The 22,129-nt window shown below is 39.3% G+C and overlaps 1 protein-coding gene across 1 annotated transcript in view; it reads right to left on the bottom strand.

Moving 5' to 3' along the window:
• Positions 1 to 22,129, bottom strand: part of LOC136251432 (putative defense protein) — a 32,508-nt gene that overhangs the window by 5,637 nt on the left and 4,742 nt on the right. The window contains exon 2 of the mRNA XM_066043886.1: positions 4,189 to 4,399. Coding sequence (XP_065899958.1) covers positions 4,189 to 4,399 — 211 coding nt within the window. The remainder of the gene's footprint in view (positions 1 to 4,188; positions 4,400 to 22,129) is intronic.

Below are 22,129 nucleotides of genomic sequence, written 5' to 3'. Positions count from 1 at the left end.
GACATTATATACTAGGATAGCTACAGGAATGGATACTATGAAAACATCATGAAATTTTATCATACGATGTCCTTCAATCAGGTATTAACAATACTACATTGACTGTTTCGAACACTTATTCAGCAATGCTGTTCCACACTGTCTTTGTGAGTTGAATTCCTTATAGTGTCTATTTTGCACATGTGATACACAAATACAAGTGAACGTTATTATAGGGGTTGGAAATATACTGATATAGTTGCGGTGTTAAATATTTATCAATACAGCGTACTGACATACTGAAAATTTATCAGTGTTAAAATTATTTATTCAAACAGTATTATGGCAGAACTTGTTAACAAGAGTGGAGCAAAGAACGTAGCTTGGGAGCACTTAGTAGTAAGGTGCTAATGGGATATGGGAGTGCTATTTGTCACCTTTGTCAACAAAGTTTGTTGGCTAACACTTCCAATTTGTTTTCCTGCTTGAATAGTAAGCATTGTGTAGTCTACAATGAGGTTATTGGTGCAGTGGAAGCTTATACGTGCATATTAATTTAGTGGGTATTTAGTAACACCACAATAGTTATAATTAAAATACCATGGTATGATATTGATCACCTATATGTTATAGACTGTAACATGACCAGAGGACAGTACGGTAGTACTGTTTAAGTAGTCTTTCCTTTTATCATACAGTACAATAGTACTGTATAGTAGAGACCACAAAGGAGTAGGTGTGGCCCACGAAATAATATCACCTAAAATCCAGCCTCAATTTTCCCAGACGTTGATGAGGTAGTATTGGTTAGGTAAAACTAAGCCCAAACAAGCTTTCAGATCGATCCGAAACACTTTCAATAAGTTGCTACGGAATTCTAAAAAAAATTATTTAACGGAATTTTCTACTGACTGACTGAGTAAGTAAGTAACTCACTGATGCCTTCAGATAAGTGTAACTCGATAACAGCTAAGCTACGGGTTTGATTTTTTCACTGTTCAACGTCGCTTTGGCTGGAGAGGTGCCTTTTGGCATACCGCAGTACGTACAATGCATTCTTCATGGATTTACCAGTGTCCTCCTTTGTGTCCCATTCATCTTTGCTGAAGTATTGATTTGGCGGTAGCATGTGATGGCTTCTCTTCGAAATGGAAATTGTCCGTATGTTTCATAGTGGCTACTCTGATTGCAGAGGTGCTTCTCGAACAGTTCTTGATTGATGCTGCTGTGTAACGGGTTGAACATAGCCGACAACGAAGTATAATGGATACTTCACTTTTCAGACGATAATTGATATAACTGGGGCGTGCGGCACCATTTCTTTCTTTCGGTATGCACGGATTGCAGAGGTGCTTTTTGAACAGTTCTTGATCCGAAATGTTGTGTAACAGGTTGGAAATAGCTGACAACGAAGTGTAATGGATACTTCACTTTCCAGATGATAATTGGGGCACGCAGCACCATCATGCATGGGTTCACCAAGTTATAATAATTATTTCCAAAAAAAGTTAACACAAGTACACAGAAAAATTTGGCATTTTCAACTAGAGTAGGGACCATAACACATTGATAAAAAGTACTGAAACAAGTTGGAGTAGTGCACGATATTAATTACAGTAAAACAATAAGAAGTGTAATATCCCTACTGTGCTCAAGATACCATAATGGAAATGCACAGTAGGGATATAACACTTCTTATTGTTTTACTGTGATTTAATATCGTACACTACTCCAACTTGTTTCAGTACTTTTTTATTGATGTGTATGGTCCCTACTCTAGTTGAAAATTCCAAAATCTTTTGTGTACTTGTTTGTTAACTTTGTTTTGTAGAATAAAATTATTATGACTGGTGAACCTATGCATACCGCATCAAAAGAAAAAATTGCGCCATGTACCCCAGCTATCAATTACTGTCTGAAAAGTGGAGTATCCATTACGTTTCATTGTCAGCTATGTTCAACCTGTTACACAGCATTACGAATCAAGAACTATTTGAAAGCACCTCTATAATCAAAATAGCCACTATGAAAAATATGGACGATTTCCATTATAAAGGGAAGCCATCATGTGTTACTGACATTTTGCTGTTAGCAAACATGATTGGGACACAAAGGAGGACACTGGTAAGTCCATGAAGAATGCATTGTATGTATTGTGGTATGCCAAAAGGCATGTGTCCAACTGAAGCAACGTGAAAAAATCAAGCCCGTAGCCTTACCCGTTATCGAGTTATGCTCATCAGTCAGTCAGTCACTAGAAATTCTGTTTATTAAATTTAAAAAAAATCCCATAGCAACTTGTTGAAAGTATTTCAGGTCGATCTGAAGGCTTGTTTGGGCTTAGTTTTACCTAACTAATACTGTCTCATCATCATCATCAGAGAAAACTGAGGCTGGTAATGTTTTCTCATGTGCCACACCCAAACCTTTCTGGTCCCTACTACACAGTACGATAGTACTGTATGATTAATAATTTTTAAATATGTTAGTCTGATGTAGACATTAATGTGGCACTGAACCAATTAAGGGCAGCCATACAAAGTTAATTGGACAGCACATTTGTTATAATACGCAAACAAGTGTGGAAATTCAGACACCTCAATTTTCACGCATTACATTTGAGACACATGCATCGGATTGTCTCACACATGGTTTTCCATCTTATATGCATTGCAATTCCTAATACTCACAAGTACACAAAAAAAATTACTAGAGTAGGGACCATAGCACATCAATAAAAAGTACTGAAACAAGTTGGAGTAGTGCACGATATTAAATCACTGTAAAACAATAAGAAGTGTTATATCCCTACTGTAAGGAATCAGTCAGTTAGTCACTAGAAAATTCCGTTAAATAAATTTTTATTTTAAATTCTGTAGCAACTTGTTGAAAGCATTTTGGGTCAATCTGAACACTTGTTTGGCTTAGTTTTACCTAACCAATACTGCCTCATCGTGTCGTCAGGGAAAATTGAGGCTGGTTTTTGGGTGATGTTACTTCGTGGGCCACGCCTACTCCTTTGTGGTCCCTACTATACAGTACCATCGCATAATGTATGATACTATCATACTGTATGATTAAATCTCTTTGAGACCTGAAAAGTGTTTAAAATAATTTTTGGTTTTGTGGTATTCACTGTATGGTCTAAACACTTCTCCCCAGACACAAGGAAACTTTATAAAGTCAATCTATACATAATGGCTGACTTCTACAATGATTATCAGGTGAATTGTAGGAGTAGAACATGCCATTCAATCCTTAGCCTTTCTTCCAGACTCTACATTGCAATTTTTGACACTTGTTTTGTAAGCATCCATATCTCGGTGATGGTAACTCCCACAATCAAAACCAAAGGACCATTATGTGCAGAATCATGTGGCAAATCCAATGAAGTTTATTTCAAGTCTGTACACTGAACTATGCTTAAGCTCTTACATAATTTAATTTCACTTCAGACCTCTCGGCAAAGCACTAAACAGTGTTCTAATGGGTACAAATGGAAATATATGAAAATAGCCAAAGAAAGTGGCAAATTTTGCAATTTTTATACTACTAAGGTGAGAGCTAGCTCACTTGTAAGTAAGCACATCTCACTCATTTTAACCTCAGGTGGTCTCATTGCACCTTACAGGTTGAAGTCTCTGGGAAATCCATAGAACACAGCAAAGCATCTCAGTGGTCTAACAGAACAAGCTCTTTCAGACTGCCCAGCTACTGTTGATACAAGTAATGTTATTCTCACTTTGCATCGGGTATGCATTACTCTACAATAATATGCTTCGAGTTTTGTGATTCAGGCTTGATGGAGTTGTTGGCCAATTTTGTAGTCCACAGGTGAGCATTTTCACTACCTTCCATGCTATCAGTAGAAAGGAAAGCGTAGAAATAATCTACAAGTTGGGAAATGGTTGCAACCAAAGTGGTTTATGCAAGGTTGTTCGTTGGCCAGGTTATTAAATAAACTTGAAACTTCAGAGTTATATAGGCATGAAATGAAGTGTGCTTTTCATGAAACTTTGTGTGCTAAACTAAAGCATCACAGGCTACCAAACAGCATGTAGGTGTTAAGTTGTACAATAGCAAGATTTTGGGTCACCCTGAAATAGCTCATTAAGTGTGGGGGTTGAAGTAATTTGCTTTGCGTGGCTGAACTTAAGTAAATACATACGTACACTACAACACACAAAGTTCTTTACATATAACACTCACTAGTATAATTGATGCCAGGTCTATAACTGTTTCCTACATCACTAATATCAACAGTGAATGGCACAGCTCCAGTAGCCGTATTGTTGAGTCTATTATGTAGAGGTACAATGTTACTTCCTCCCTCACATGCACCCACAGGGGCTCCATCAGGAAGTGCCAGAACAACAGTAGTTGTCATAGTTATCAGCAACACTGACAGTAGCATTGTGTTCTGTGAGAACAAAAGAAATCATGGGAGTTACAGGTTTGCATTTCTCCAGCTAAAATTATTGACCTAACACCTTATTTATTTCATGACTACATTGTCTAGCTCTAATGTGCCTTCAGGTTAACTGGAAATGCTTCGACAAATTTCTGTGAAATTTTATGAATTAAAAATTTTATGAATTAAATTCATGGCTGAATTTTCTGGTGGATTATATATATATATATATACATATGTCCCTTTTACCACTAAATTTTCTGAGGGAACATACATTCTGCAGTCAGGTATTAAGGAGGTGCTATGTGCACTCGTGCACCTTTTCCAGCTAATAATCTTAACCCACCAGACCAATTTAGAGTATTCAAAAACACAACTATCAACTCAAAGAAACATTTAGCTTTTCAGCGGACTGTAATACGGGTGTGGCGACTTTCCTCAGACTTTGTAAACTACCTTCCCTTTGAGGTTTTCAGGCATTTAACAACTGAAAAACAATGGTGCAGGCCTCATACACTACCAGGAATAGCCTATTGCTTCGAGTTGAAAGGGGGTGTATCCCTTACGTACATAAACAAAAATGAAGCGCAGCTTTGTAATTGTAAATTTTGGATAGAGGCGTATCCTGTACATCCAAATCACACACACAATAAAGTAGCTATACCCATTAAAAATCATACATTTTATTACTATAGTGTCTGTCCAGCAGATTCTTAAATTGATTAGGGGAGTTGGAGTCAATCACTGATTGGGGTAAAGAATTCCAATCATTAATCACTCTAACTGAAAAGAAGGATGATCTTGATAAGCAATTTGTATGTGGCTTGAATAATTTCATGTTGTGTCCTCTTCTTGTTGTGATTGTGGAGAATGACAATAAGTTCTCTGTATTTATGTTATAGAAATTGTTGATAAGTTGGTACAAAAGTAGTAGATCTCCTCTAAGCCTTCGGTACTGTAAGATGGTAAATGTAGATAGTGTAATTGATCAACAAATCACGACAGGTGGTAATCATTCTAGTGGCTCTTCGTTGTATAGCTTCTATCTTATGTTTATCCATGATGTAATATGGCCCCCAAATTGCATTATTATACTCAAGCAGTGGGTGCACTAGGGATTTGTATAGTTCAAGCATAATATCTGAGTCTTTACATTCAAATACTTTAGAAATGAGACCTAAAATACAGTTAGCATTATTTGCAGTAAAATCTGTGTGAGTGTGGAACTTAAGTTTAGAGTCCATGCAAATTCCCAGATCACGTATGTCCTCAAAAAGTTCAAACATAACAACATGTGAATCATCAATATGTAAGATTTTACACTTAGTGACATTAAAAGACAAAAGCCATGTTTCAGACCACTGTTCAAGAACATCTATATCGTGTTGTAACTGCAAACAGTCCTCAGCAGAGCGTAAGCTTAATGTCATCAGCAAACATTAAAAGGGAACTGGAAGCTAGAAATGGCAATTCATTCACATACAGGGCAAACATAAGAGGGCCAAGCACTGATCCATGTGGGACACCACTATTTACTCTTGCCCATGATGACAAAAATCCATTAACATGGACACACGTTGGTGCCTGCCAACAAGGAAACATTGAAACCATTCAAGCAATTGGCCATCCACACCGTATCTTTTGAGCTTGCTCAAGAGTCTACTATGAGGCACACTATCGAAGGCCTTAGAAAAATCAAAATATATGACAGGGAGTCCCTGATCCAAAGCAGAAGTCTAATCATTTAAAACATATAAAAGTTGAGTACAGCATGATCTATGAGCCCATGTTGTTTGTCTGATAATAAATTATGATCGAAGAGGTGAGATAATAGAGTGTCTTTGACTATCGATTCTAATAATTTAATAATTACTGAAGTTAAGACACACAGGGCGATAGTTAATTATTAACTTTAACTTTGCTCCCTTTCTTAGAAATCGGTGTGATGTGTCCAATCCTCCAATCGTTTGGCAACAATCCACTATCAAGGGATCTGGTACACAACATAGCCAAAGGAATACATTACTGGTCAGCACAGTTTTTCAGAATTATAGGAGGCCATCCATCAGGTTCAGGTGATTTGTCACACTTCAGAGACTGCAATTTCTCAGACACTATAGATGGGGTGACTTCAACAGAAGACAAAGAGGGAAGGTCATCTCTGGATGTAGCAAAAGTTGGAACAGTATTAGGATCTTCATCAATAAACACACTAGAAAAGAAACCATTGAAAGTGTTAGCTTTAGTACAGTCAGAATGATGAAGTTGACCATCAATTCCTTCCACGCACCCAATACTTGCGTGAGTTTTAACCCTGCTTTTAACATAACTCCAAAATACCTTAGGATTCTGCTTGACATTGTTGACAATCCTATGTTCAAAGTTCCTACGGAGGATACATGTTAAAGTACACAAAGCATTGCGAGTGCTAGTATATGCAGCATAGTCTGATTGAGAGCGGGATCTAGTGTATTTCCTTCATAAGCAGTTTCTTTTGTTTTTAAGAGATTTGGCCTCATATGTGATATAAATGTTGTTATTTTTGTGCTTAGCAGTAGTTACAGGAACAGTGTCATGCAAGAAACTTTTGAAGGTACAGAGAAATAATCCTATTGCATCATTCCAGTCAATATTACTCATAAGAATCTTGAGTTTGTCATAGTCAACATGGTGGATATTGTATCTAGAGATAAGGTTGTTGGACACACTAGTATAACAAGTGTAGGTGAACTGGATGCAAGTGTGGTCATTAAGAGCAAGCCCAGGTGGTGAAAAATGATCAATCATATGTTCCTCATTAGTTATGACCAGATAGAGAGTATTAGATACTTGACCATGTCTGTATCTGGTTGGTAAATTGATGTGTTGATACAAGAACAGATCTTGTAAGGTGTCAAGAAACTGCTGGGCACAAGGCTCAGAGGTGTGCCCATAACCAGTAGTCCAATCAATGCTTGGGTAATTGAAATCACCACAAACCAAAAGATGTGTACATGAAGAGGCAGCTGATTTAAGTAACTCATTTAGTTGACTAGTGCTAGTTGACATCTGATGATGGGCTATGATAAATGCAGCCCACCGTAAGTGAGTCATTTCCTATAAGTGGGATTGAGAGCCACAATTGTTCATGAAACGGTTCTGGATAATGTATTTCATAAGCATTAATGCTGCTGGAGATAAATATTGCAATACCGCAAGAGCCTGAACTACCAAGATTAGGTAAGCTAGGATCGAAGTTATAATATGCGATGAAACCTGGAAGAGATAATCTAGCTTGATCGATTGGGACAATTTGTGCCTTAGGAATAACTTCTACTAACGTAATAATATCTGTGGGATCATCATATCACGTTTATTTAGAAACTGATGACAATTAGTGTAAAAAATCTTAAGGTTTCTTAAAGTACAAAGATTTGTGCTACCATTAACATGTTTACTGGAATTTAGGAGTGTAACATTAGAAGGGTAATTATCTACAAGTTCTGTATTACTGTATAGTAAAAACTTTGGCAGTAAAAAAGTGTGACGAAACCCCTCTGTTGAAAAAATTGGCAGAAAAAACTTTGGCAATTGAAATAATATTCGCCAAAGCTTTTTACTGTATGATACGTAAGGACAACAACAAGGTGTCAACTCATCAGTTAAGTAGTGTAGTAAGTGTATAGGTAGCTAATGTTGTTTTTGTAGCAGTATTTTTGTAGCTACTAATCTAACAATTTGCTAGCAAAGGTGTGCTTCGCTATCTCCTGCAATGCCGAGAGCAACTGTATTTTACTTTTTTAGTAGCAGAGGTTATCATGTATATCAATTTGGTCAAATCCATCGTGAGACAATGAACTAGCTGACGCACGAATGGGAAGCCAGTTGGAAATGCTATCCCAAGGAGTGCTTACAACTGTGGGACACATTTCGAAGATATCCAAAGTCAGCTCGATCTTTATTGCGTAAGCTGACCTTCATCTTAAGTTCTAGTTACTCAATGTGCTCAGTCGTGTGATCATCTAAAATAATTGGCGAAAAAAACTTTGGTGAATTGAACACTGTTCGCCAAATTTGCCGAAGATTTTTACCACCAAAGTTTTTTACCATACGGTACCTAGTCATTGATGGGAAGCAGTTTCAGTGGATGATTTATCAGAATTTTGTTGGTTTCTAGTAGAGGTTCGTTTGTTATCTTTCCATGTTTAATCATCAGATCCTTTTCACATTTCTCCCTGCGACTTTTAATTCAAGATTGTTTGCTTGTCTTTCTTTTAAAGTTAAATCAGTAAACGTTACAAAATTTTGAGTCATTCCTAAGTTTGGGGGCCTGTTTTAGACATTTCCATTTTGATGTTTCGTCTGCCATCATCACCAGTAAAAGCCTTGGGGAATCTTCATCACGTTTACCCAATCTGGTCACCTTATTGACTTCATCACCAGAGATCGATAAATTGTTTTTAACAAGGCTTTTGATTGTTTTAGTATCAGCACCAGTGTAACGGACCTATCAAATTATTTATTTTTGTATTATAAACACCTTTTGTATAAGCTATTTACATAGTTAAGTATTAATTGGTCCTTGTACATTTGAGTCAGTCTTGTTGTGAATAGTGTATGAGTGGTAGCTTGAATAGTGCTCGTAATCTGCTTTGTTACATTGGCGTAGTTGGCAGGATTCAGCTGGGGCCACACCAGAAGACTCGTGCCTAGACTGACCCGTGACGTTTCATTTGAACCTAAAGTGAAAAACCTGTGGTACCGTGGCATATCAACTCCTTACGTTGAACGGTACCCCGGAAGGTCGAGTCTTGTATTGTAGTGGCCTGTTGTTTTTGTTGTTTGTTGCAGTTCACGTCACGGCTGAGCGATGAACCACCAGATTAATCGGGTGTCTGATGAGGACAGTACTCAGCCGATGGGAAGGCCAATTATTCTTCCTGAGGTGTTTAGCGGTGAGGAGGACTTCTGCGAGTGGATCCAACACTTTGAAAGTGTGGCAGTGGTCAACTGGTGGGACGACATTACAAAATTGCAATGGTTGCACGTGCGCGCAACCGGAAAGGCACGTGTGGCGCTAAGCAGAGCTAAGAGTGAGTCTTACAAACAGGCCAGAGAAGCCCTTCAGGAACATTTCGAGCCCAGTAGTAAAACAGAACATTATAAGAATGAACTGCGGCATAGTACAAAACGAGCAACTAAAAGTTGGAGTGATTTCACGGACAGACTCGGTGTTTTAACAGACAAGGCATATCCAGAGCTTCAAGAGGAAGCCAGAGAATACATAGCTCTGAGTCGTTACTTTGATCAACTGGAAGATCCCAGAATAGCTCTCAGTATGAGACAACGCCGCCCGAAGACCATGTCAGAAGCTGTCTTGAGTACTATAGACCTTGAGTCCTACGTGCTCAGAGAAGCGGCCATACAGGCTGAGCATCAAGGGCCACAGGAATGTACAGTTTCCTCCACACAGCCTAATCTGGTAGCAATGTTAAATACATTAATGGAAAAGCTCAAGAATCTGGAAGATGAGATAAATGAGAGACAAGTAACAACTAAAATGAGGAAACAATACCACCAGCAAAGACAGAAGAGGAGGAAACATCGAGCAATAATTTGTTACAAGTGTGAGCAGCCAGGACATTATGCTAGTGGATGTGCTAATATCCCACCTACAACGTGTGGAGAAGTGTCTTTACCCATGTGTCAGGTATGTAACAGTAACTGTGCCTTGCCTGATAACGACATGTGCACAATTGCTACAAATAGTGTATCAAATTATACTGTGTGTGCACGTGTATTTAGTAATGAGGTATCATTCCTGGTAGACACTGGGGCAGCTGTATCGCTTGTATCTAGTGAGGTATGGGAACGCATTAAGTCACCCACTGCCCCGAGAATGAACCCAGTTGGTTGGTATTGATGGTGCACCTTTGCAGATTCAAGGATCGGTAACTGTTGAGCTAGAGATCTCAGGGAAAACATTTAAACAAGAACTAATTGTTGTTAATGCCCTAACATCAGAAGGAATCCTTGGATTGAATTTCTTGGAGGCTAATGATTGTGTCTTAGACCTGGCACGAGGGGAACTTTGTTCTGGTGGGACCCGAATATCTCTGAATGCAAAGCAGCTACCAGAGAATAGTACAGGGCATGTAGAGGTGGTCATACCAGAAACACTGACCATCGCTGCTGCCAGTGAAATTGAGGTTATGGGAACGATGCCCCTGAACTGTGAAGGGACTTGGATGGTGGAGGACAAGCCAGTTAAGAAACAGCTTGTTCACATAGCAAGAGCCATTGTGGTGCCTCAAAATGGGCTTGTACCACTCCAGATAATTAACCTAGATTATAAGCCAACTACCATTTACAAGGGGACCAAATGGCAAGTGCAGAAGCTATCAGTAATATAGAGGAGATATTATCAGTAGGCAAAACTATTGATTCTGCTTGTACCGACCAGGAATGGAAGAAAGTGGTAGATGATGTACTCAGCACAATGTCGGATACTTTTTCAGACCACCAGCTCACTCAGTTTAGTGCTCTGCTTACTTCTTATGCACACATATTTGCTTATAAGCCTGGTTACCTTGGTCGAACGAATGTGTTGAATCATCGGATTGAAACCAATGGAAACCCTGTCCGTCAAGCAGTAAGGAGAGTTCCTCTACCCCAAAGAGATGAAATTAAGATACTTCTAACTGAAATGCAAGAAAAATACATCATTGCCCCATCAAAAAGCCCTTGGGCATCCCCTATTGTTCTTGTACCAAAGAAGGACGGTTCTCTTCACTTTTGCGTAGATTACTGCAAAGGTGAACGAAATAACTCACAAGGATGCTTATCCCATACCCAGGATTGATGACACTCTGGATACCCTGGCAGGCTCGATGTACTTTTTCACATTAGACTTGAAGAGTGGGTACTAGTTGACCCACAGCACAGAGAAAAGACAGCGTTTTGCACACACGAGAGCCTGTTCCAGTTTAATGTTATGCCGTTTGGAATATGCAACGCTCCTGCAACTTTTCAATGGTTTAATATGGTACTGTTGGGCCTCCAATGGAGTAGTTGCATAGTCTACATTGATGACATAATTGTGGTGGGCAGGAGTTTTGATGAGCACCTTCGCAATTTGAAAAATGCTATACCAGTAAAACTTGGGTTGCAACAGGCTGGAAATAGTGTTGAGCGTTATTCTAGCATAAAAGTTGCAAGATTTGCTTTCTTAAACATTGAACAACTGCTCCTTACTATGTTTGTATGAAAAAGATCAAAATACTCTAATAGAACAGTCACTGTACAATAAAATATTCTAATAGAGCAGTCACACATAGCTACAGTACTGCCCAGAGGTAACGTTACACTCGCAAGCAGTTGACACTCGTGTAGCCAATTTTCGACCCACGATTTCTTTGGCATCTGTGTGCTAACTAACTCACCACGTGTAGCCACGACACGCGAGCTCCCTCAGGTGGCTGCTCCAGTAACCGCGTGCCTTCGCACGTGATGTATTCCAGTCGTGCGTCATGTCGAGTCGTGGCCTGGATTTGAGCACTCGCGAAAGATTGTAACATTTCCTCTGGGCAGTACTGTAACTCGAGAGGTGTGTAAATTGTAAGGAAATTATCGGTATCTGTATCAGTGAAATTTACTGCTAGACATTAGATCATCATTATTATTATTTATCAATACTGTACAAATACTCAACATAAGTATCATGTACATATTAGGGATGCAACAATACGGGTAAATACCATATTGCGTATTGTCTTAAAAAAATATTGCAATATTTGGATTAGGGCCTTTGGTGACGTTAAAATGCTATACTTGTGTAAATAACTCATGGATTTAAGCTTCATAAGATACAACAAATAGCATTAGTCATGTGGTGTACACCCACCAGTCAAAAGCTGCTCATAATGGCCAACAGTTATTAAATAATTACAGTACAGGTAAGCAGTACTACAACCAGTACTGTTTGTTAGGATATGTGGCTTCTAAAACATCAACAATTACATTCTGGTGGCTTTGATTCCCGCCCTCCAGGAGAGTGACAGCTGAATAGGCTAATTATCCACAAGCCACAGCCCATTACAACCCTGCAATATTATGCAATATATTGTAAATTATGCAATATATTGTAACACAGCAATATTATATAGTTATACAACGGCCACGAGTGCTCTGCCTGATATAAACGCACGAGCCTGAGGGCCGTCAGGCCCGAAGGCAAGTGCGTTTATACAGGCAGAGCACGAGTGCACGTTGTATAACTGTTATGTACCATTCACCTAATAGGTGGGGAGAGTCTCACAAGACAGCTGTAACACTTATAAAGGCCAGGTTTCTAACATCGATTGTGGGTAACCAAGCCTGATGTTGCGATGACGTTCCCCTGCAGTACTGCAGCCACCTGAGATATTGAAAACTAGTACGCTATGGGTTATATCACTAACCTGCATTCGCTGTTCGACTCTCATCATGTAGTGCTCAGCATGCCAGCGTGCCATATAGACTAAGCACCAGACTAATCACCATAGTGATTCTCTCAAGCGAAAAAAAGCAGCTAAATAGACGGTTTAAGTAAACAAAACCTAACTACTAAACGATACTAGTCTAATTCTTACTATTTACACTGGCTAAACTCTAATCTGGTGGCATGACAAAACTGGTTACCACAATCGAACGTATAAAGGTTAGTATTATTTAGAATATATTTGTTTTATTGAGTCATTGTCGAAGTGGACTACAGTTTAATCTGGGCTAAGATGGCACCAGACTAGTAAGGTGTATAAGTACGTTTATATATATATGTAGACTAGAGTTGTGGCCACCCGCGTTGGCTTTTTCGATTGCCATTGGCTGCTTGTAAACATTATACGTATTGGTGACGTTATGGCCCACAATCGACCTTTACATGTCAGGCTATAAAAGAATTCGAGTGATCTGTGAAGTGTCTTTCCACCTATTCGGTGAGGTGTCGTAGTGGTCTTCGCCACCGGCACTTGTGCTATGCTGCACAAAACCGCAGCCAGTGCAATATCTGTATATTGCACTGCGGTCGGTGCATTATAACTTATAATGCACTCGTTGTGGTCTACAAAACCGCAACCAGTGCGTTATAAGTTATAATGCACTCGCTGCGGTCTGCAGCAGTGCAATATACAAATTATGGCACTGGCGGTGCCTTTGAACTGCCCACGCAGAGTGGTACATATTGCAATACGCAATATATCAATATGTTTCATCACACATATTGCATTGTATTGTGATAGAAAATATTGCAATATATATTGTTGCACCCCTAGTACATATTGCAATATATATTGTTGCACCCCTAGTACATATTGCAATATATATTGTTGCACCCCTAGTACATATTACAATATATATTGTTGCACCCCTAGTACATATTGCAATATATATTGTTGCACCCCTAGTACATATTACAATATATATTGTTGCACCCCTAGTACATATTACAATATATATTGTTGCACCCCTAGTACATATTACAATAATAATTACAGTTGACCTCTTTTATGTAGTAAATGCAAAATAATGATGATTTAGTCTGTCTTGGAAAATTTCAATGTCAGGTGATAAAACAATGTCTGTTGGTAAACCATTCCACACGACAGTTTGTATGTTTGTAATCTGGCTGATAGAACTTTGAAGTGATGAGTACGGTGGCTATGCATACTACAATTAAGATACACATGTTGTAGTTACTGTTTTTCTTTCTTTAGCTGGTGGTGATTCTCCAGGATGCTGTTTTTATTTAGACATAGAATTTCAAGGCACAAAGTTTCATATGGTGCACGCCAATAGTCAAATTAAATGAAAAACCGAGGGGTTGGTAACAACCTGAAATTTCATAGATCACCTCTGAAATTATTTCTGAAAAATGAAATATTGCCTTAAATTTGTGCAGTTTGAAAGATGAAATTTGACGATCGAAAAGATGTAACAAAAAATTACAGAATTTTACGGAGTCTGAAATTTACGGATTTACTAATTTTAAAATTACTGAATTTTACGGAGATATTTTAACCGAAATTAGTCTTGAAAGATGAAATATGGTCAGTAATATTTCTGAAAGATGAAATATGTGCAGTCATCTTTGAAATTTCGTAGACGATTTGGCTCGTTACTTACCCCTCGTGAAAAACAACAGTAACATACAGCAAATTAGACAAGTATGAGAAAAAATTAGGAATTTAAAAATCAGAGTAGGGACAGTGTATAATGCTGCAATAAAAAGTACCGACACAAGCTGGATCGGAGTAGTACGTAATGTCCAAATAAAACAATAAGAAGTAAATATCCCTACTGTGCTTTTAGTTTATTGTTCTATCACATTACGTACTAGCTACTCTGATCCAGCTTGTTTCAGTACTTTTTATTGCAGTACTATACATTGTCCCTACTCTATTTTAAAATTCCTAATTTTTCTTATACTTCTTTGTGAACTTTTTTTTGCAAGCTCATGACTACTAAATACCCTGGAAACCAGTCACAATATTATTATAGAGTTAATCACAGCTCTAGCTGTATATTATGCAAGCAATCAACTATCATAACACATGTGCACCACGTACTATATAAATTTCTAAACTGTAGTAAGTTGTATTCACGTAACTAAACATAGTGTGAAATGCATTTAGCTTGGCGTTTAGAAACACAAGCAATTTTGCCATTTGTACGATAACTAGCTACCACTCGAATGCAACATCGCTATGTGCAAGCGATTAAGACTTGTCAATTAAGGAGTGTGGAAGCCATTTCCATTGCGAGTCATCATCCCTTACTGTGAGGGATAAAGACTCGCAAACAAAATGGCTGCCATGCCCCTTAATTGGCGAGTTGTTTACTTGCGTGTATACAGTATGTGGTATAGCTACACTCTATCATAGATTATAAAAAAATTCAGGTGAAGCGCTGTTCGCCAAAGTTTTTTTTGCCAATTTTGCAATAGTGGGTTTTTGCCAAAGTTTTTTATTATACAGTATCAACTGCCAACTTCAAAACCACTGAGCCACGTGTGTTCAAATAGTTTGGTGCAACGCCACATGTATTCAAATAGTTTGATGCAGCCATAGATGGAAGCCCTACTGTAGTCTATTAACACTATCAGGAGAGAACCTTGACTGATGGCCATGGTAAAGAAGGATGAAAGGTAATACAATAGCACACTCATTGTATGTTTATCAATATACGAAAGAAACTTTTCTGTGAAAGAATTAGGGCTGTAGCTGTAGCCAGTTTTCTGCTATGCTTGACTGAAGGCGTCAGGCAGGCAGGCAGGCAGGCAGGCAGGCAGGCAGGCAGGCAGGCAGGCAGGCAGGCAGGCAGGCAGGCAGGCAGGCAGGCAGGCAGGCAGGCAGGCAGGCAGGCAGGCAGGCAGGCAGGCAGGCAGGCAGGCAGGCAGGCAGGCAGGCAGGCAGGCAGGCAGGCAGGCAGGCAGGCAGGCAGGCAGGCAGGCAGGCAGGCAGGCAGGCAGTAGAAAATTCTGTTCAATAATTTAAAAAAAAATTCTGTAGCAACTTGACATAAACGTTTCGGGTCGATCTAAAGACACTTTTGGGCTTAATTTTACCCGACCAACACTGTCATGATGTGAGGAAAAATTGAGGCAGGTTTTTGGGTTATATTTTATCACGGCCACACCCACACCTTCGCTGTCTCTATTATACAGTACTATCGTACTGTATGATAACTGGCTTATAGTAGAGCTGCTTCACAGTAGAGTACCAACGTTCTATATTACCGTAAATCAAAAAAATCCATTGTCAAAATTTTTTGTCGCTGGTTGTATCAACGAAAATTAAAATGACGAATTATTTTTAACTATACGAATAATTTGCACATACAAATATTAATGTATAGTTATTTCCGTCAAAATTTTTTTGTCGATTATGCCAGTGACGAAATTATATTGCACCAAAATTTTCCTGATCTAGCTATAGACCCTAGAATTTTACCAACTAAAAACCACAATCACAATTTTCGGTAGGTACTTTTCTGTATTGGTGGAACACTAGAGTACACAACTTCATTGTTTTTCAAAAGCACGCTATGATGATCAGCCTATGTACACCAAATTTCAAGTTATTCCAATATCTGTTTTACCCTGTAAAAGTTTGAGAATAAACAGTCTATATATCTACATATAAAGCTGAAATGCTGTCTGTCTGTCCGTGGTCCAGCTAACTCCCAAACAGTAGCACCGATTGACCTCGGATTTGCTGCATATTAATCACCATCAAGCCAGCACCAAGGAGTTTATTAATAGAAATTTCTAGCATGTCCCGTTTGCTGTACAGTGCTGAAAAATCGCCATTACAGCAATTTTGTAAACAGGTATTTGGAACACAGCTGCTTCCCACTACATGGAATGGCAATCGCAGTCCTATGCTGTTGATCTACGTTATAATACACACCCTTTGGTGGTAGTTACATGGTGAATTCTACCACTACCGTGTCACTATGGAATAAAAGTCTTGAACATTTTCTGACAAGTGCCACGCCCACATTCCCTCAGTAATTAACTTCGAATCTGCAAGCCTACTCTTTACCGCAAATTGTTTATCCAATGGTGGAATTCATGCCTACAACTAATGAACCAACCTTACAATTCAGCAAGAAAGCAAACAGACAGGAAAGTCGAAGTATAATATAACGTGAATTTACGGAAACACGCTTACCTTGAAATCCCTTTGCTAAGTCAATAGTAATGACGTCAGACACGTGTGACGTGTTGAACAATTCTAAACAATGCGCAGTGAAGAAAAGCAAGTTTCTATGCTTCTAGAATGGTAGATAGGTGGATCACAGCGAAGTAGTAGAGTTACAATGAGGCATCTATGCCTGGAGTGACAATTTTACAAAATCCATGCAGAACACTCACGGCTGAAGAGGAAAGATAGTGGCCACCTGGAATATGAACGGTCTGGTGAAGAGTACAAACAGCACAGGACTAAACTGAATGGGATAGGAATACAGTCAAAGTCAAACGGAAGCTAACGGGAGTGGCTGAGGTAACGAGTGAGCCGAGAGACTGGAGTTACCGTAAGTAATCAACTGAGCAACTTCCAAGTGAGTAAGCCATGATGGAAATTATAGTTTGTACTTGGCTGGTAAAGCAGATGGATAACAGTTGTTGACTATGGGTATTTGCAGGCCGGCCTTTAGTCTAGCTTTAATGATCAGCTGGCAACTTTAATCCAACTTCAGTGTGTATTCACTAACTGATCAATCATATGTGTTTGTTTTATTTTTTTACAACGTGTGTGTGTGTGTGTGTGTGTGTGTGTGGTGTGTGTGGTGTGTGTGTGTGTGTGTGTGTGTGTGTGTGGTGTGTGTGGTGTGTGTGTGTGTGTGTGTGTGTGGTGTGTGTGTGTGTGTGTGTGTGTGTGTGGTGTGTGTAGTGTGTGTGTATGTGTGTGTGTGTGTGTGTGTGTGTGGTGTGTGTGGTGTGTGTGTGTGTGTGTGTGTGTGTGTGGTGTGTGTGTGTGTGTGTGTGTGTGGTGTGTGTGTGTGTGTGTGTGTGTGTGTGTGTGGTGTGTGTGTGTGTGTGTGTGTGTGTGTGTGTGTGTGTGTGTGGTGTGTGTGTGTGTGTGTGTGTGTGTGTGTGTGCGTGTGTGTGCGTGTGTGTGCATGTGTGTGCGTGTGTGTGTGTGAATGTCAGAAAGATTACACAAAACTTGAATGTTTGCTGCATCAATAATATTAGTGTTACAGTTGGTGAGCTAAATGTATCACAGACATTTTGATTTTACAACAGTACATGTATGGTGGTTAAGTACAAGCAATACAATATTAGAAGGACAGGCACAATATTATATAATCATTTAGCTCAACCTGCATGAAGGGCAGGTACCGCAGCTAGTATATATATATATATCTAATAGCAAACTAAGACATGAAATTTACCCTTTACACACTGTCTTAGTTAGACCAAAGTTCAACACAACTGAGCTACATATTTGTGTTTTATAGCGTGTGAAAAGAAATCTAAGACCCCATAAGGGTCTTAAACCTTAAAAAAGAGAGGGAAATATGACAAAAGTAACAAAATTTTGAATGCCCATATCTCGCAAATGGCTAGCGCAAATTTGCTGTGTTGCTTGCCCAACAGCTATAATGCAAAAATGGTGCGCTTTGGACAAGGGGCCAAGGAGCTATTCATGTGAGAAAACCATGTTTTATTTCCTTCCTGTCAATATACAATGGTATGGTGCACCGGTTTTCTTGACTGTGTAATAGATGGAACTTGTTAACTTGTACATGCACACATATTATGCCATTGTAATAGGTCACGTGAGTGTAAGATATATAAGTAACTATTCTGTACTTGATAGCCAGTTGTGTTTCTGTGTGGTTGTATGATATATTACATTGCTGCTGTGGTCTAGTATTGTTGCACGTCATGTCAGCTTACCTACAAGGTGCATTACAGTGGTAGCAGAGGATGGTTGAATCGAAGCATATAAGTGTACCGAGGCCTTTCCAATCTGGCGATATAACAGAGTGGTTATTATGTTTTGACATTTGTAGCAAAGCAAATGGCTGGGACGCTGGCAAGAAGGCATTAGAACTTCCTACGCTACTAGAAGGAGAAGCTTTAGCAGCATGAACTGAATTGACAGAGGAACAACAAGCAGATCACACAGTGACTAAGAAAGAACTCAAGAAAAAACTTTTGCTGCTGGAATTCTCATCTTTAGAAGCATTCCACAAACGAAAATTATGGCCAGGAGAGGCATTGTCGATGTTCCTACAGGACTTGAAACAAATGCTACTTCACGCTATGCCAAACATTGATGGAACCTCTAGAAACCAACTCCTGTTGCAGTACTTTTTGGCTGGCCCACTAGTTTCAGTGGTAAACAACTCCATGCAACAGCTGATATTACTAAGGCTCTGGAACGAGCTCGATTGTTGATGGTCATCGACGCTGAACTACAGGAACCTGCTAAAGGGTCGTGCTCTGCAATTGTTCTAGCAGCCAGTAACCAAGAATTTCAGCAGCTCGCTGAGCGAGTTGAAGAACTAACGCTACAAGTTGCAACACTAACCAAACGCCGTTCGCGACAACCACAATCGTTTGCTGCAAGACAATGTTTCTGTTGTAACCAGCTAGGACACTTCCAGTGTAACTGCCAACAGCGATTCCAAGATGAATATGAACAGTGTCATTATTTGTGTGCGGCCAGTGGGGTCATGTGGAACAATATTGTCAGATGCAGTTAAATGACAACGGGGTGCCCAAGTCAGGCCATGGACGCCCCAGGCAGCCATAGGCCCAGATCAGACTATTACAGTAGCTGCAGTTAGAACATGTGCAGCCATCATCACAGGTGAACTAGCTGGTAGACAGGTGGAAATGATGCTAGATTCAGGATCAGCTGTGTCATTAATAATGAGAAATGAAATCATCACCAGTCCACTGCCAATTAGTTGTTGTGTAAGGCTTCCAGTCAAAATTAACCAACTACAAGTAATTCATAACCCTGTATGTGAACGAATTTCCATCCCTAGTTTCCAGTTCCTTTTTAATGTTTGCCGATGACATTAAGCTTTATCGGATTATTCACTCTCCTGAGGACTGTTTGCAGTTACAAAACGATATAGATGTTCTTGAACAGTGGTCTGAAACATGGCTTTTGTCTTTTAATGTCACTAAGTGTAAAATCTTACATATTGATGATTCACATGTTGTTATGTTTGAACTTTTTGAGGACATACGTGATCTGGGAATTTGCATGGACTCTAAACTTAAGTTCCACACTCACACAGATTTTACTGCAAATAATGCTAACTGTATTTTAGGTCTCATTTCTAAAGTATTTGAATGTAAAGACTCAGATATTATGCTTGAACTATACAAATCCCTAGTGCACCCACTGCTTGAGTATAATAATGCAATTTGGGGGCCATATTACATCATGGATAAACATAAGATAGAAGCTATACAACGAAGAGCCACTAGAATGATTACCACCTGTCGTGATTTGTTGATCAATTACACTATCTACATTTACCATCTTTATACAGTACCGAAGGCTTAGAGGAGATCTACTACTTTTGTACCAAATGATCAACAATTTCTATAACATAAATACAGAGAACTTATTGTCATTCTCCACAATCACAACAAGAGGACACAACATGAAATTATTCAAGCCACATACAAATTGCTTATCAAGATCATCCTTCTTTTCAGTTAGAGTGATTAATGATTGGAATTCTTTACCCCAATCAGTGATTGACTCCAACTCCCCTAATCAATTTAAAAATCTGCTGGACAGACACTATAGTAATATAATTTATGATTTTTAATGGGTATAGCTACTTTAATGTGCGTATGATAGGCTATGCCTCTATCCAAAATTTACAATTACAATTATAACTTCATTGTTGTAGACAGGTTAGTTGCCCCAGTAATCTTGGGTTTAGATTTCTTACAGCTACATAATCTTGTACTTAATTTTGCTTTCAGCCCAGTCATGATACAGCCATTTAGAGATGATACTGAACCAGCTGAAACAACACCAACTATGCCAGAGGAACTGCACCCCATATGGGTAGATATCACAAAGGCTAAGATCAAGCTATGTGCAGCCAGCATTGTGAAAGAACCAGGTATTGATGTCATTAATGAGTGTGCAATACCATGTTTTGCCAGTACGACAGCTTACAACATGCCTGAGAGCAGTAGACCATGCTTGCAATCTGTTGTTCAACAGTTTAAGCAACTTTTGTCACCAAGCCAGGCAAGGCTAATGGCACATACCACTACATTACAACCAGCGGCACTCCTGTGAAAGCTCCTCCCAGATGCATTCCTGCACATTATAGAGCTGAGATTGAAGCCCAGCTGCAGCAAATGTTGGATAATCACATTATCAAAGAAAGCAGCAGTCCATGGATGGCCCCTACAGTCTTAGTCAAAAAGAAGTCAGGAGAACTCCGCCTCTGCGTGGACTATAGGGAGCTCAATAAATGCACTTCCTGTAATGTTTATCCCCTCCCATTACCAGACGAGGTTCAAGACTGTTTAGCTGGCTCTTCCATCTTTTCAACATTAGATCTACAAAGTGGATATTGGCAGCTTCAGGTCAACCCAGCAGATAAGGAAGAGACAGCATTTTGTCCTGGTCCGGGAATGGGCTATTCCAGTTTTGCAGGGTGCCATTTGGGTTAACAGGAGCACCAGGATCCTTTCAGCATTTAATGGACACTATCTTTCGAGGTTTGTCATATGTCACTATTTATCTGGATGATATTCTTATTCACTCTGCAACTGAGTAGGCACATCAAGAACATCTATCTGACCACAGTTTTTCAGAGGCTACATGATGCTGGTCTTACCTTGCGTGGTAGAAAGTGCCGAATTGGTATGACTAGTGTAACATATTTGGGGCATGTTTTTTCAGCCAATAGTATGTCAACAGATCCAACTAAGGTTCAGGCAGTTCAAGCTTGGCCAGCTCCTACAGATGTTAAGGGTCTGCGGCAATTTCTAGGCCTTTCATCATATTATCGTCGTTACATTCAGGATTTTTCTAAGGTAGCAGCTCCCTTGCATGCAGTGACACAGAAAAATGCATGCTTGTTAAACAGCATTTTTGACCCTCAAGCAGAAATTGATACAACCACCTGTTTTAACTTATCCCCAGTTCCACACTTCAGCTAGTCCATTTGCTGTCTACACTGATGCTAGCAATGCAATGTTGGTTTAGGTGCAGTGCT

This window comes from Dysidea avara, chromosome 3 (genome assembly GCF_963678975.1).
Source record: "Dysidea avara chromosome 3, odDysAvar1.4, whole genome shotgun sequence".
NCBI classification, from domain to species: Eukaryota; Metazoa; Porifera; class Demospongiae; order Dictyoceratida; family Dysideidae; genus Dysidea; species Dysidea avara.
This window is presented reverse-complemented; position numbering and strand designations above follow the sequence as displayed.